General features: G+C 33.2%; 1 protein-coding gene across 2 annotated transcripts; it reads right to left on the reverse strand.

Moving 5' to 3' along the window:
• Positions 1-11,913: 11,913 nt before the first annotated feature.
• On the reverse strand, positions 11,914-16,225 carry LOC139851606 (TMV resistance protein N-like). 2 transcript variants are annotated; one of them, XM_071840689.1, is made up of 5 exons: positions 15,741-16,225; positions 14,266-15,367; positions 13,900-14,193; positions 12,934-13,729; positions 11,914-12,086 (listed from the first exon to the last, which is right to left on the reverse strand). In XM_071840689.1, exons 1-5 carry the CDS (start codon positions 16,223-16,225, stop codon positions 12,049-12,051), a joined length of 2,715 nt encoding a protein of 904 aa, XP_071696790.1. In that variant the 3' UTR covers positions 11,914-12,048. The 2 variants fall into 2 exon arrangements, with proteins under 2 accessions (XP_071696790.1, XP_071696789.1); XM_071840688.1 differs by having other exon boundaries at positions 11,986-13,729.
• Positions 16,226-16,507: the final 282 nt, after the last annotated feature.

A 16,507-nucleotide genomic window follows, 5' to 3' on the forward strand; every position in this document is an offset into this window, starting at 1 on the left:
ATGTCAATTGTATCCTTCATTATTATTGCATAAATTCTTTTTAGATGTTTGACTTAAACAAACCCGTGAATTCACGGGTCTTTTAACTAGTTCATGCTTAAATGTCTAATCTTTTGGATTTGAACTTATGAACTGTGAACGTCAACGTTTTATTTTTCATTTCATTCGATATGGTTGTAATCACATGACTTGAACGTTTTTATCTGTTTATTTCTAGATTTGCTAGATTGCGTGATTGTTTGTCTGTTTTGCAGGTGAAGTAACTTTATTGATCTGTTTAATGAACTAGGTCCTAGGGGGAATTTGTTGGTGCATTATAGTCCTCAAGTTCATTACGATCAAATTGGAATGCTTAAACGTTTAATCTTCACTGCTGGAATGCAATCGTACGGTTGCAGGTATGCAACCGTACGGATACACAGAGTGCAACCGTACGGATACACAGAGTGCAACCGCACGGTTGCAGGGGTGCAACCGCATGGTTGCACGCGCTGTGTATATATAAAGAGAACTTCGGGTTAATTGTTAGGTTAACGATCCTAGTCGCACTAAAACGTCCAAACCGATTCTTTGGTTATCTAGCATTCATCTAGGTCGATCTTTAACACTCTAAAGTTATTTTATATCTAAAGATCAAAGTATAATTGTGTGTTTTGAGTATAAAACCCTATATCGAGATTTTCCGCACTCGATATAGAAGATTAGATCGTTTAATCACGATCCTACACGGTGTCTGACCCCTTTGTCTGACTTCACATTCACAGTATCTGAGCCAAATTCTCTTCATTTGAGTTATTAAATTATTATTTTATGAAATTAAACATCTAATCACATTTTTCAGCTGAACCATTCCAGTCCAATTTAGGGCTACGTTTACAGAACAACTTGGATCAAAGAATGAGGCTAGCCAAAAGAAAATTGAGGTTTCTGAGGTGGTTGTGTTGCCTTCTCGCAGCCCGTGATTTCTAATTTTGCTTCAAATCAACAACCCTCATTCATTCATTTCATTCATAGTTTCATTCTATGTCTGTGTATGTATAGAGATCGAGAAAGAGAGATTATTAAAACGGTGTTTGGATTGCCTTTTTTCATAGCTTATAGCATGTGAGGGTATTTTTGTCTTATTATCAACAACAATAACAGGAGGCAGTGATGACATTTATCTGAATTTTGATCCAAGTTGTTAATGGGTCAAGTTTTAGAGTTGATCTGTAGCTTGGCTGGGCACTTTCAGAGGATGGTGGATTGTGATATTATTATTCTTCACATTTTGCAACCCTGGTTTTTGCAGCCATGGCGGATTAATCCTCTTGCAACATTTGTAAACAGATCTGAGCCTCTATTTTTAGAAAGTTTTCATCTTTTTAAAGAATTGACTTTTCAAAAAACATAATTTGTTTAAACTGTTTTAGTGCAATTATTTATTACTGATTACTTGGAGATAGTTTGCAGCTTTTCATATTAATCATGTTGAATGATTATCTAACTTATCTATGTTGTAAGAATATCTTCTTTGTTAAAGGTACAACTACTTCGGAATAGACATATGCTGTAATTCCTTTGTCAAGAAATTTGTAAGTTCCTTTAGTTTTTTTCTCTCAAAAGATAGACTCATGCTTATATATAATTAGGCTAAGAATGGATGACACTGCCAAAGCTGCAACCTAGAACAAATCGGTTGGTCCATATTATGTGAATTGGTTAAAAATAAAAGACATTGTTTGGTAGGCTCAAATCAGTTAGTGCATATACTGTAAATTTATATATGTATCCTTTAGCATACAAGTATTTGTGTGTGGTATGTATTGGTATCCCTTCGACCTCAAAACATAGATAGGTAGACTGAGAGAGGACTGTTAATTGTAATTGTAATCACTGTCTTAACTCTTAAAAAGGGGTAACAACTGCATCTCATGAAAAATTCCTTCTCTTTTGTGGCTCAAATTTATTATTTATAAACTAATACAAAATGAAAGCAATATAGGATTACTCTTAAAACTGATAAGGATCTTTCATACCTGGAGTATTTGTTTCAAGTGTTTATTATGGCGAAGGTTTATTCCACCTGATTTCAACATTGCCTTAATTACCGTTGAGCTGGAATTTGTAAACAAAGGAATTAAAGAAGATAGATATATCTCATGCTTTCTTATTTACAGTTAATCGCTGTATGCGGCACCCTACTGCCACCATTTTATACGGTGGGCATAGGGGTGAACGGCCCCTTACTCTAATTAATTAATAATACATACTCCTGGTACGTTGATTTGTGTTTAAAATTGAAATTTTTTTGTTAACTTCTTACAATTAGGGTTCATATGTGTTTAAAATTGAAACTTTTTTTGTTAACTTCTTACAATTAGGGTTCATTTGGGATTGAGGGTGATTTAATATATGTTTCCCACTGAAGTAGTTATATTTGTTTATCAAAAATAACAAAACGTTGGATGTCAGGGAGTATCAATGTTGATAATGTTAACACGAAAGTATGTAAACATTATTTTTACATAAAAGTATAATCGGTATAAAATTATGCTTATATAATACTTATTGTTTTGTGATTGTAATAGTAATTATATAATTCCATCCAGTAATTATTTGTTCTAAGAGGTGGCAAGATGGGCGGGTCAAGTGGGTTGGGTAACTGGTTGAAACAGCTTTGAAAGTGTTGAATGTCACAGGAAGGTTAAAGTATCTTAGGCATCCAGTTGCTGTAAGTTGAGGTTCTGTAATTGTGGTTAGTGATGAAGACGGAGTTAGCTTTTTAATCTACATTTTTAGAGGTGTTCCTAAAACAAATGCCAAGGTAAGGATTTATTTTATATTTTTGTTTTCTTGATTATCTTAAAACTTCCAATGATTTATATGTTTTAAAGTAATTTGATTGAGCTAATTTGTAATCTAGGTTAAATGTTATTAGCTGTTATAAAAGACTGGACACTTTGGGTAAACAACCCCAAAACTGTGAAGTTTGTTAAGAGTAAAAAAATTTGGAGTGATACATTAAAGGTTTATTTCTGTTAGATGTCTCATTAAATTTTAATTTATTTTCATATGTGTGCTCATGTTTGTTTTTAAATGAATTTGTGTATGCATGAGTGTGTTGCACTATTGGGGTCGTGAAATAGTACTCGAACCTCAAATTCAACAGATCAGAAGAAATTAGTTAAAATTTTGATAGTCATTTCATTAATATGTCATCCCAAATCTATAATTCAAAACTATAGATCACAAAATTTGATACCACTTCCTGTAGCCAACAAATTTAAGATGTGGTGGTCTGTTTGTGTGTTTGAACTATAGTGGATACATCGTTATACACTGTGGTTACAGAGTTCTGAATTAGTCTGATCTTTTATCTGATAGAAACATATTAGATATAAGCTTTTTTAGAGATAGTGGTTTATGATGCTCTGCTTGGATTGCCTCTCAAATACTATTGCTTTTATGACTTCGTATGGGCTGATTTCATTGGGTCGGGTCTGGATCTAAAACAGGTCATGTTTTTAAACAAGTTGAACAGGCTGTGGGTCTGGACGAATCAGTAATTTTCCCTTGATACTTGTATTATTTTCACATTTTTCAACCTTTTGTTATTGCAGCCATGGCAGATTAATCCACTTGCCCTGTTTGTAAACAGATCTGAACCTCCTTCATAAACTTTTTGTTCGGTGTGGTAAATTCTTTTCATAAGTGTGTGCTTTGTGATTAGGAAAACAAGTTTTTAATTTTTAATGATAGAATGATAACAGACTGGTTATATGTTTAAACTGAAGAATGAAATAAGCATTGCATAGACCTCTGCAGATATTTTCAGTTTTTAGTTGTTGTCAGTTATTCCAGATTATTACTGCTCAAACCAACAGGTGGATTTAGTAAAATTTGCATTAATGTTGAAATCATTCTTCTTATTTGCAGTTATCAAACAAATCAGGTTTCTTATAAAAGGAAAAAGAAGATAATTTCATTTTAAATTGGAGCTGAAAGGAACGTGTGTACGTACATCTTTCCTTTCGTACGAGGACACTGTGATGGCTTTGACCAAACTAGTACTGCAACTGAGATGCTGCTATACGTGATGGATTCACCACTGTTATACGTGCTGTATTTTCTTTTTTATCTATCTATTCAATTAACAATATACTCTTCTTTACAGCTAATAAACTATATACTAATAAAAATGCTACTTAAAACAATCAAGTGGTTCTGCTTACTTAAAACAAGTGGGGAAGGCACTCGAATCTTAGTGTTTTCATGTGTTGGGCAAACTAGTCAACACAATGGTTAGTCAATAAAAGTAAAAATCTCGCATTCAGGTACTTGATAGATAGATGTGTATCTGCACACAAAACATTTAAGATACTACTCCAAGTTATTTTAAGTTGTTTCCTGAGATGACATGTCTAAGTCAATGAACGTTTAATGAAGTTGATGACGAAAACGAAGATTGAAGGTCAAGAGCTAGTGGTTAAAACAAGTGAATATATCAGTATATCACACACTGATATATATATATATATATATATATATATATATATATATATATATATATATATATTAATCATTTTAAACATATACACAAATTAAATATATATAGTACATAATTTAAGATATAATATAAATCTGTTCGATTACGATTATATGTGTTTTAATATATATATGAATAATATAGGTTCGTGAATCCGAGGCCAACCCTGCATTGTTCAGTTCCGTCGTATGAATATTTTTACTACGAAATATTGTATCGTGAGTTTCATTTGCTCCCTTTTTAAATGCTTTTGCAATATATATTTTTGGGACTGAGAATACATGAGCTACTTTTATAACTGTTTTACGAAATAGACACAAGTAATCGAAAATTACATTCTATGGTTGGATTATCGAATTTGGATATGCCCCTTTTTAGCTTGGTAGCCTGAGAATTGGTGTTTATTATAATTACCACCAATTGACGTGAATCGTAAAGATAGATCTATGGACCTTGACAAGTCTCATTCGGGTTACGAATGCTTTAGTACTTCGATATCATATCCGATGAGAGTCCCGGAATGATGGGGATATTCTATATGCATCCTGTTAGTTCGGTTATCAAGCGTTCACCATATGAATGATTTTTATCTCTATGCAGTTTGCGAAATGCCTGATATGAGATGTATATTTATGAGAATTGAAAAATAAAAATCTTGTGGTCTATTAAAATTATGAAAATGATCGATTATGATAAACTAATGAACTCACCAACCTTTTGGTTGACACTTGTAAGCATGTTTATTCTCAGGTTTGAAAGAAATCTTCCGCTGTGCATTTGCTCATTTTAAAGATATTACTTGGAGTCATTCATGGCATATTTCAAAAGACGTTGCATTCGAGTCATTAAGTTCATCAAGATTGATAAGAAGTCATTGATAGATTGATATACTAGGAAATGGTATGCATGCCTGTTTAGCTTTCGATGAAATGAAAGTTTGACTTTTAAAAACGAATGCAATGTTTGTAAAATGTATCATATAGAGGTCAAATACCTCGCGATGTAACCAAATGTAATGTATTCGTCCTTATGGATTAGGACGGGTCTTTACAAAAGATATTTTATTTTAGCTTAAACCATGGTTAACACAACGTTTTTTCCCTCATCGCCGCCTACATGTCACGAGAAACGCCTCACAAACGCCCGGAATGGGGCGTTTGTGCCGGGGAGTTTGTCAAAAGAACACGGAAGACTTTAGGTGCGTTTGTGGTTTTTTTTTAATTATTTTTCTAATTCTTTTGCTATCATTTTAACCACTTTTTAACCCAACATCCACTTATATTTTGCCACATCATCCACAAACGCCCTCAACAACCTGTAATGACCCGGAAAATTTCGTCTTATTTTTAACTTAAATCTATAAATGATTTCATAATTCAGACACGTTAAGCAAAGCCTTTCATCCTGAATATCAAAATTTTAAACTGTTTTCATGATTTCATTAAACTTCGACAAATTCTGATGGTTCACGAACTATTATTTGTAAATAATTACGCATTAATTTGTTATATTATTATTATTAATAATATTATTATTAATTCTATTATTATTATTATTATTATTTGTATTATTATTATTATTATTAATATATCTAATTATTAATTAAAATTAAAAATAAATTAAAAGTCAAATAAGGAGTACTAATATGAATAAATACACATGGCATAACTTGCAATTGGAGGAGGTCACCAACTACATGGTTATCAACCCATAACTAACGGTTGCTTATTAATCATCTAAACTCAATCTTATATACACCCTATTGTTGACTAATGATACAAATTGAAAAGTGAAATGTTTTCTTAATACTTCTTTGTGCACATTTATTTTGACTATGATTCATTAAGTATATACATATATCATACATACATTTACATATTACAAGAATCACCACTTTCTTCTTGTATTTGATTGGTTCACTATGTAGCTTCATTCTAAATCATCCCAAAACAATCAATCAAACATTATCACAATAAAATCTTCATCATCTCTCAAGAAAAATTACATATTTGGAATCATCGCGACGCGCTCTACGTTTCTATACTTCTTGTTCTTGATTTGAGGTAGTCATAAAACTCCATCTCTTTTTCAATTCTTCATAAATATTATGTTATTATGCTTGTGTGTATAGTTATAGTGCTTGGATATAATTGTGGTGATGTTTAAATAATTAAAATATGTTAAAAACACGTTTTTCAATTAAATAAAATCCGAACGAACTGAGGTTGCTGTTTTCAGGAACCGTGCCATGATTTTTTATGAAATTAAATTGCTCATCGTATTCCTCTCGATGAGTAGTGCGATTTTCGTTTAGGATTCGTGTTAAACGGACGTATAGAACTCAAGATATGAATTTTTGAAGTTTATAAAAATTAAAAATTAAAAATATAAAATAATAGGTATAGCTGATGTGACCACGAAAAAGGTGATGTTTCTGGGCTGTTAGAGCATCACCATCATGTCGGGATTGTGTTTGCAAATCAAAAATATATAAAGAACGTTAAAATTTGATGAACGGTTTGTAAGATACGATTAAAACAAGTTTTGGAATAAAAATATTAATAAATACGAATTCAACCAGGTCTGTTCGGGTTACCTTGGTATGCGTGCGACCTGAAATAAAATTTCTGGGTTCACGAATGCGTGCGTATCGAAAAATTAATAAGTTTGGACTCTTGATTCATGTCGTTTGCAATTTTTATGAATTAGTTATGATTTTTCAAAGTTTATAAAAATAAATTTTCTTATTTGAATGCTGATGAAGAAAATGAACTTTTGTCGAAATCGTGTCGATCACCACGATCATCTAAACGCTGTAAAAATGGTCAAATAAATCATGTAGTATCTTGATAGCAAGGGGAAGCTCTTGGTTCTGCTCTTTTGTCAAAACGAGTTCCGAGCGTCGTTTTAAAAATTGTCAAAGTTGGTCACCTAAGCGCACTTGTACATTTTTCTGAAATGCTGATAATCAGAAACTTAAAATGTCAAAAGCTTTTCGATCGTCGAGGTCATTTGAATAAGAATTAGGTTCTGAAATAAATCATGTTGTAACTTTGTGATAAGGAGAGGTCCTCGGCTTTGCCCGTTCGTCAATCTAAGGTCTGTATATTTTTATTAAAATAGTCAAAGTAGGTCACTTGATCATTTTTATATTTTTCCTGAAAAGCTGAACAAAATCATTGAAATGTCGAAACGACATCGGTTGCCACGCGCTGCTCAGATACAATTGGCTCCTGAAAATTTTTGTGTAGTATCCTTGTAGTAAAAGGTAGCACTGGGAATTGGCCGTTTGTCAAGTGAGGTTCCACTGATTTTTATAAAAATTCTCAAAGTGGACAGTTTAGTCATTTTTACAATATTTCTGAAATTATAATTTTTCTAATTCATTTAACTAGCAAGGCTAATGTTATGATATTATGATGTTGAAATGAGTATAAATAAGTTTTAAAGATTGTATTTTAGTCTTCTTGACTTTTAATGTTAACTGTTGACTTTTTGAAATTGACCGTTGACCGTGACTATTGATTTTCTGAATAAAACTTTTTGAATTAACTAATGATAAAATAATATCTCTTAATATTATCTAATACTTAGGTTATAAAAATTAATAATTTTTGTCATTTAAAACTTATGATTTGTATTTAATAAATCTTTTATTTAATGCTTATGTTATATAATTTCATTATGTCAATAATTAAACTTATGATAACTAATAATTTAATTATTATTAATAAAACTTATGTTAATGATAATTAAATATAAAATACTTATGACCTAAATTAATTCTAATGATATAATTTAATTTAATTATTAGATGTTTATAGAAGTTAATAATATATTTGAATAATTATGATACAAAAATTTAATTAAAACTTATGTTATAATTAATATTCTAATATTAATTAATATACTTACACTATAATTAATAACTCATTATTAATTAAAAATATTAAAAATATAATTAATATTTAATTATTAATTAAGTACTTATGATATATCTATCATGTCATTAAGCTTATGATAAATTAATTAAATCAATCTAATTTGATTAAACTTGTAATATATGGAAATAAATACTTATTCAAACTTTTCGTCACATAATTCCAAAGCCACTTCAAGCACTAGGACTATCATGCATTGACCTGACCTAAGTTAGACTTTTACTTACTTTCGTAATTTGGTTGGAGTCTTTGATCATCTGTGATCATTTTATCTTGTGCTTATTGGATTACTATCTACTTTGCACTCTAAGGTGAGTTATAGTCCCACCTTTTTCTACTGTTTTAAATCTTTTTGGGATGAGAATACATGTTTTTCGTTTTACATATTAGACACAAGTAATCAAAAATGGTAAATTATTCATTTGTGAGTTGAACAAAAATATACCTTAGCTTGGTAACTTGTAGCTACGGGCTCTGTACCGTAGGCGCGAATCCTATTGATAGATCTATCGGGCCTGACCGCCCCATTCCTTCCTAGTCGCGCTAGTTTTCAAGGGAATGTATAGTCCTTCGTTAGAAGATACACATGTTCAGTGTATGATCCATAAAAGGGTAAATAAACCGAGTTAAGTTGGGTTACCAAGTGCTCACGGGATAGATGTAATAATATTTTCAAGACGTTTCTCAACATTAAATCTTGTGGTCTAATTTTATACAGTTGTTATACTAAACCTATAATTCACTCAATATTTTTGTTGACTTTTATTCGCATGTTTATTCTCAGGTATTTAGATTTGCTTCCGCTGTAGAACTTTGCTATTATTTAGAAGTCAAGCCAAGCACTGGGACCAGAGTTAACATCGCCGTTAATGGATTTTGACGGGGTGTTAAACAACCTTTGACAAAAGACCCCATTAGACCATATATAACCCTGCCTGTGACGTCACAGGCGAATTGTACACTTTTTGGCCAAAAAGTATAATCTGCATGTGACGTGGCAGTGTCACTCTTTGACCCACAATAACTCAAAATGTCACCAATTTGTGTCAAATTCGAGTAGGGTCTACTATTAAATATATTTAATATATTATTTAAAACACTAAATTATTTTAATATTCATAAAATTAAAAAAAATACATTCGGACAAAAAAAACTGAAAAAATAACAAAAATACATTCCGAAACAGAAAAAAATAACTAGTCGTCTTCAGATGAGTTGTTGTTTTGATCGTCGTTTTGTGTTGGCGGTGGCAGTGGTTGGAGCAAGTGTGCATATTTGTCGAGAAACACTTTTTGAAGTCCCTCGATCATTTGTTTTCGGACTTCTTCATTGATGAACCCGAACTATAATTGATGTTATCCTTCGGGTGTTAATGCACGATGTTGGGGAATATAATAGGAATTTGTTATAGATGACTCGGGTTTGATGAAGCCGAACCTAAATACGATCCATACCTCATCATATCGGTGTACGAAACTTATTCGTTTGTAAAAGGTGGTCGATGGTTGGTGTTTTCGAATTCGTTCGGGGTTGGTGGTCGTTGATTCGGGTGAAACATATTATTGTTTGTGATTTAGGTTTAAGAAAGAATTTGGGATTTGAGAAAATTTGGGATGAAGATGAATATGTTTTGGTCAAGATAAATAAGGTATTTATAAAAGTAAAATAAATAAATTTTCGGAAAAAAAATAAAAAAAATAAAAGGTTCAAACGGTCAAAAGAGTCGTTTGAGTCAAAAGAGTTATCTTGCCCCACTACCCCTAACACCTCGTTTCTCAACAAAGGTAGTTCAGTGGTTGGGGGCCTTGACATCTTTGCAAGAGGTTCCATGTTCAAATCTTGGGATGACCAGGGAAATGTTAGAAACAGCTAGGTAGTGAAGGTAGTGATCCTGATGGACTGTGTACACTAGAGTATGAGTTGGATTACTCGCCTTCCGGGTAACCCGAATAGTATAAACCTTAGAACCTTGTAGAATACAATATTTCTAACATCGTATCAACAATTAATATGGTGTCCGCTACTTAATGTCGACAAATTTGAGAAAAAAGGATGATTATTGTATGCAGACAATCAGAAGTAATGATTATAAGCACAAACAAAGACCAACTGGTCTTTGTTAAACTAATATAAGATCTGTTACAACCCAACCTCTACAATTAATTTGATCAAGGTCACAAAAATATTGTTATAATAACCATTATGTTGAAACAAAATCCCTCAAGATTTAATGATAACTACTTATAATTATAACACTAATTATGCATTTGTAGCCGGCATAAGTTATTTGTGTAAGAATGTGAAGAACCAAAACGGAATGGTTCCGCTTAATTAAAACTAAGTCGGGATGCTGATCGAGTCATAGTGTTTTTTTATTATGTGTTGGATAAACTAGCTACTCACCAAAATGGTTAGTCAGTAATAGTAAAAGTTTAGCAAACAGGTACTTGATAGGTGTATCTACTCCAAGATAATTTAAGTTATTTCCTGAGATGTCTAAGTCAATGAACATTCAATGAAGTCGATGACGATGATGAAATTGACGGTTAATAGCTAGCGGTGAAAACAAGTTAATATATCAGAGACTGATATATAAGTATATATGATTGATTTAAAAACATGAGTAACTCGAACAATGTTTGTGACCTAGGTTGTTTGTATGGTCACAAACCACAATCGGATCATCAGATCTGTTCATTTGTATCCCGTTTGATCTTTCGATCTATTTATATATATTTATGTATTTCGCTAAAAAAAAAAAAAAAAAAAAAGTAAAATCCTAATATATTCTAATTTAAACCTATCTCAAACTAATAATTCTATCGCCAAAGTATTGTTGCTATATGACTTGAACACAAAACCACTTTTCATGAGACATCGATTAGTCATTTGGGAAGTAAACTCTCAACCAGTCAAACAAGTTTCTTGACCATGTCAATTACAACACAAATAGCATAAATAAAGGAAATACAATGCAAGCGAAAACAAAGAAAGAGAATAACCCGATAGCAACGTTCTTGGGTTCCCATCCCGAAAACATTACGTACTTCTAGCAATTAAAAAAGCACGTAGTAGCTTTAATAATATTTAATCTCCAAAGATGACTTTGTATCATCTACAATCTTGAATTTGAACATATAATCGTCTTTGTCCCAAAAGTCAGAGAAATCTGTAGATGTTTCTGTTATAACACTCTCATTTTCTCTAGCAACCAGCTTAACTCCAAAACCACTACACACATCAAATCCATCGACTCTGAATGAAAATGAAACTGCGTTGGAAGTGGAGTCCCACCAAGTAGTGTGTCTCAATGAATCAAAGGAAACATAACTCACCCATGTAACATATTTATCATCATCATCATCACACTCCTTCCATAACCCAGGTTCTACATTCATGCCCATCCTATTAATCTGCTCGTGCTTCAAAGAAATACGTTGATTCCTTACGGACCGCTTTTTTAAGACACTGCACATTAAGAATCCACAAAAGTCATTGTACCAATTCTGGGGAAGTTGCAATCTACATGTACTTCCTCTAACCAGAGGAGGCATAAACGTCTTCGGAATCTCAAGGCCATCAACAACGAGAAACATATGGTGATATATAGCTTTCCCCTAATTAAAACAACACAATCATTATTTTTGTTGAACGGGTAGTGTACATATATATAAACACTGTAATTTCAACAGCATGTGCATACACAACCCAAAGCCAACAAAATGGGCTTCTTGCTTAGGGTTGTGTTTGGATCCAAACGGGTCAAGTTTTAACAAGGTTAAACACGACAAGTCTAGTGACCCAGTTATTTCCCCTTAATTTTTTTAACTCTTTCCATGTCTCTCCAAACACGCAGTTCCCATCAGTTTAATTTAGCACACGTTTAAAATGGATATAATATGTGATTTACAACCACCCTTAAGTTATTAAGGTGGAAAACACACATTTGAAATTCTGAAACACCTTGCTTTTATATAATACGTACTATAACTATGTGTGTAGGGGAATGACTTATGCGTGTAAATATTAAGGTTCAAACTTTAAAGTTAGTTTTACATACTTATTGATTAAGCACGAGTCCGATACTTATATTCTTTTGAAAGGCAAACTCACACAACCAATATGATTTTTCATCATTATTTACAACCTCCTTGTTGGATGGGTTCCTCTTTACCACTAGGCTTGTTGCCATTGTTGAACCCGTGTTAAACACAACCCATTCTACCCCTTGCTTATAACCTGTTGGACCCGTGATTTCCTTAGAGGAAAGTCTTCATTAATGGGCGAACTGGACCCCTCATTAATAAAAATAATAATAACTATCCAAATATGCCATATGCCAAACAAGTATAAAAAAAGAGGTGAGAGAGAGAGAGGGGCATACATGGAGCATACATTGTAGTAATCCGTTAACACCAGTCACATTATTCGAATTAGAAAGGGTGACTTGAGATAAGCTCTTACAGTTTTTGTAAAACTCTCCCATGGATTGAAGTGAGCTGCAAATGTCCCCTCTAAATAAATCCACACTGGATGGAAGTTCCGGAAATTCTAGAAGCTTCTCACAAAAAATGAGCTTCAGTGCTTTGAGGCGAGTAAGTTTCCAGAGGCTAAAGGGTAATCTTGAAAAGTTATTGTGACTTAGATCCAACACTGTTAAGTTGAATAACTCACCAACATCACAAGGGATCTCTCCATCTTCCAATTTACATTCACTGAGATTCAACCTTTTTAAATTGCAATTCGATAACAAATCGTTTGGCAGCTTCTCAAGCTTAGGCTGATACCAACTAGCAAATTCAATCTTTAACTTCTCCAAGTGTTTCAAGGCTTGAAAGTTGCCTTCTACTCTTTTAAAAGTGTCAGAAAATCGTAAATCTAGCGAAATAAGGTTGGTACAGTAATGTCCGATTGATGAGGCCGGCAGAACTTCTATCCCAACCCAAATAATTGCTAACTTTTTCAAGCTATCCATGCTTGCGTGGATCTCTGGGAACTCAACAAGCGCTTCACAATTCCTGATGTCAAGAGTCTCCAAATTTTTCATATAAATGATGGTTGGAAAACTTCTAAGCTTCTTACATTGAGATACATATACATTGACCAGACTGTTACAGTTTCCAAGTGATGGATGGATCTCTTCCAAACTGTCACAACGACTGAGTTGCAGATTTTCAAGACATGGAAATCCATCAAAATTTGGCGTGCTGACTAACTTCTTCGCATCATCGATGGTAAGCTTTTTCAGTTGTGGTAGACGCTGATGCATACAAGTAAAAATTAAAAGCTAATACTAATTAAGTAACTGTATCAATATATTTACTCTAAACTTATGGCGTAAATTCCTTTTTGCAAGGTGTAACTTCTACTATACTTGTATGTTAAATATGTTAATTGTTAAATTACTTAATGGAACTTATTTGAGTTTACCTTGTAACCTTGCCAAAGTTCTTTCTGCAAGGTATGTTCCAACTCTAAAACAACAAGCTTCGTTGGTTGAAAATCTGCTGGAAACAAACTTCCTGAATAATTCTCCCATGAAATATACTGCAAATCATTTGAAAGAAAACTAGGCCCTTCAACATCTTCAAGTGATTTGGAAAACAAAGGTGATCTCACAATTAACAACCTTAATTTCTTCATGTTGGAAACAAGTTTGAAAAACCCCAATAATGCTTTTTCATCAAAACAAAAAAACTTTATTGCTTCAATCTCATTATTTTCCTGTAATAATGGAACAAAACCTTGTTATATTTGCAATAATTTAAGGGATATTAAAGATAGCTAAATCATTACCCTTGTTGAATCCGTGGAACACATTTCTACAATCTCTTCTTTCTTCCAAACCCTGCTATGTTTCTCAAGATTTTTAGGATGTTGGCCTCGAACGATGTGGTGGCCCATTTCTTGAACAAGATCATGCATCTCAAACCTACCATATTCCGAAATAGTTATGAGAGCCTTTTCTATAAGCACTTTGATCCCTATATCAGGGTAAAGCCCGCAAGCTTCAAGCATCTCCTTTACGTATACTACAAGATCGCCCCTATGGAAACAAGCAATATCCAAGAATAACTCTCTTTCGTAAAGTTCCAGTCCATCATAACTTATTTTGAGCTTGTCCATGATTGTAGGATTTGGGATATTTTTCATCTTTTCTAAGGCACTCTCCCACTCCTTCTTGTCTTTGCCACGTAGAAAAGAACCTAAAACTTTAAGTGCTAATGGGAGCCCATCTGCATAAGAAACCGCACGTCGTGAAAGCGTATCATAGTCTTCTATAGGAGGCTTATCCTCCTGCACTGCATGTCTATTAAACAGTTGAAACGCCTCATCGTGTGATAATAAACTGGCATGAGATATCTTTACATTCTCTCTTTTTAGCAAATGCTCATCTCTAGTTGTGATTATTATTCGGCTCCCATCCCCAAACCATTTATGAGATCCAGCCAACGCCTCTATTTGGTCATCTTTATCAACATCATCAAGAACAATTAAAACATTACTACGACGTAACCTCCTCCTTATCATTTTTTTTCCTTCTTCGACACTTTGTACATTCACATTTGTTTTCAAAAGAGCTGATAGAATTTTCTCTTGAACTTTTTTCAAACCATCATGTTTTGTTGATTCCTCTCGAATTTGGTCAATAAAACAATGACCTTGAAACTGATGAGAGAATTTATCATAAGCAGAATAAGCAAGAGTTGTCTTGCCAATACCCCCGACACCCCATATCCCAACCATGTGCACCCCGCCTGATTCAATATCTAGCAGTGATTTCAAAGATTGCAAGCGAGTCCCCATTCCAACAAGGTCATCATCAACATCTTCATCTAAGGAAAACAATCTTTCTGAGATGGTATCAACAATTGATTTGATGCCCGCTGCTTCATGCCTGCACATTCGAGATTAAGGATGATTAGTGTATGCTGACTTTCACAAGTAATAATTTTCCCCAAAAACCAAGCCTGGTGTGTCTTTATTAAATTAATATTCGATCAATATCAGAAAAAATGTTAGGATCATCATTTGCTTATTATCAATTAACCCATAAATAATTAATCGTTAATTAGTTAATAGCTTGAAAAAGAACATAATATTTGATGGTTTGACTATTTAATTTAATAATGATCGATCGATTATAAGGGGTCAAAACAAGTGAATATATCATAACTGTACGGAGTAATTGATAAATAGAACAATACACGAGTAACTTTCTGTAAGAAAGAAAATATATATAATTATAATGAAAGCAAAAAGAGAATAACCCGTTGGCTATGTGACTGGGTTCCCAACCCGAAATATTACATGCATCAACGATTACTTTTTTCCATAATTCCTCTTTAATGATGCTTTTATCGCGCTTTGGTTTGGCAAATCCTGTTCCAAATTGGCCTTTCAGCTTCCTCACATCTGATGGATCCACCTTATAGAATATGGGTATAACTATCAGTCCTCTCTCATCTCTGCACTTCATGATATGTGCAAGTTCATCCAAACACCATGATGAATCAGCGTAGTTTTCCGAGAATACGACGACTGCAATTTGCGATTCCTCGATGGCCATCAACAGGGATGGACCGATGGAATCACCCCGAGGAAGTGTTTGGTCGTCTTTGTAAGTGTGAATTAGTTGATCAGAAAGAGATTTGTAGAGATGATCTACATAATTCTTGCGAGTATCTTCTCCTCTGAAACTAAGAAACACATCATACTTCCGTGATCCAGAAGAAGAAGAAGAAGAAGAAGCCATTGATGTACATATATGAGATCTGTATAACAATTTGACTGAATGAAATGGTGGTAGGTGTAAAAAGATGAGGAGACTAATAATTGATCCGTATAGTATCAAGTCAACTTACAGAGAGAGTTACAGTTGAAAGTACCATATTATTTACAAGTTATCGATACTACCCGGCAAAGGCCCAAGCCCAAAACCAAGCCCGTTAAGGGATATTCGTACAAGTATTAATTAACAGTTTTAGATCAGAAGAATGTGATATGTATTTGCTAATGCTAAACACTTGTTGGACGT

This window comes from Rutidosis leptorrhynchoides, chromosome 6, assembly GCF_046630445.1.
Source record: "Rutidosis leptorrhynchoides isolate AG116_Rl617_1_P2 chromosome 6, CSIRO_AGI_Rlap_v1, whole genome shotgun sequence".
Taxonomy (NCBI): domain Eukaryota; kingdom Viridiplantae; phylum Streptophyta; class Magnoliopsida; order Asterales; family Asteraceae; genus Rutidosis; species Rutidosis leptorrhynchoides.

Excerpts from the sequence above, each read along its gene's own strand:
- LOC139851606 (XM_071840688.1), bottom strand. The coding sequence starts at position 16,225 with ATGGCTTCTTCTTCTTCTTCTTCTTCTGGATCACGGAAGTATGATGTG. Across the intron at positions 15,368-15,740 it reads CCCAGTCACATAGCCAACGG|GCATGAAGCAGCGGGCATCA; the intron begins GTTATTCTCTTT and ends TCGAATGTGCAG. Across the intron at positions 13,730-13,899 it reads AACTTTGGCAAGGTTACAAG|CGTCTACCACAACTGAAAAA; the intron begins GTAAACTCAAAT and ends TGTATGCATCAG.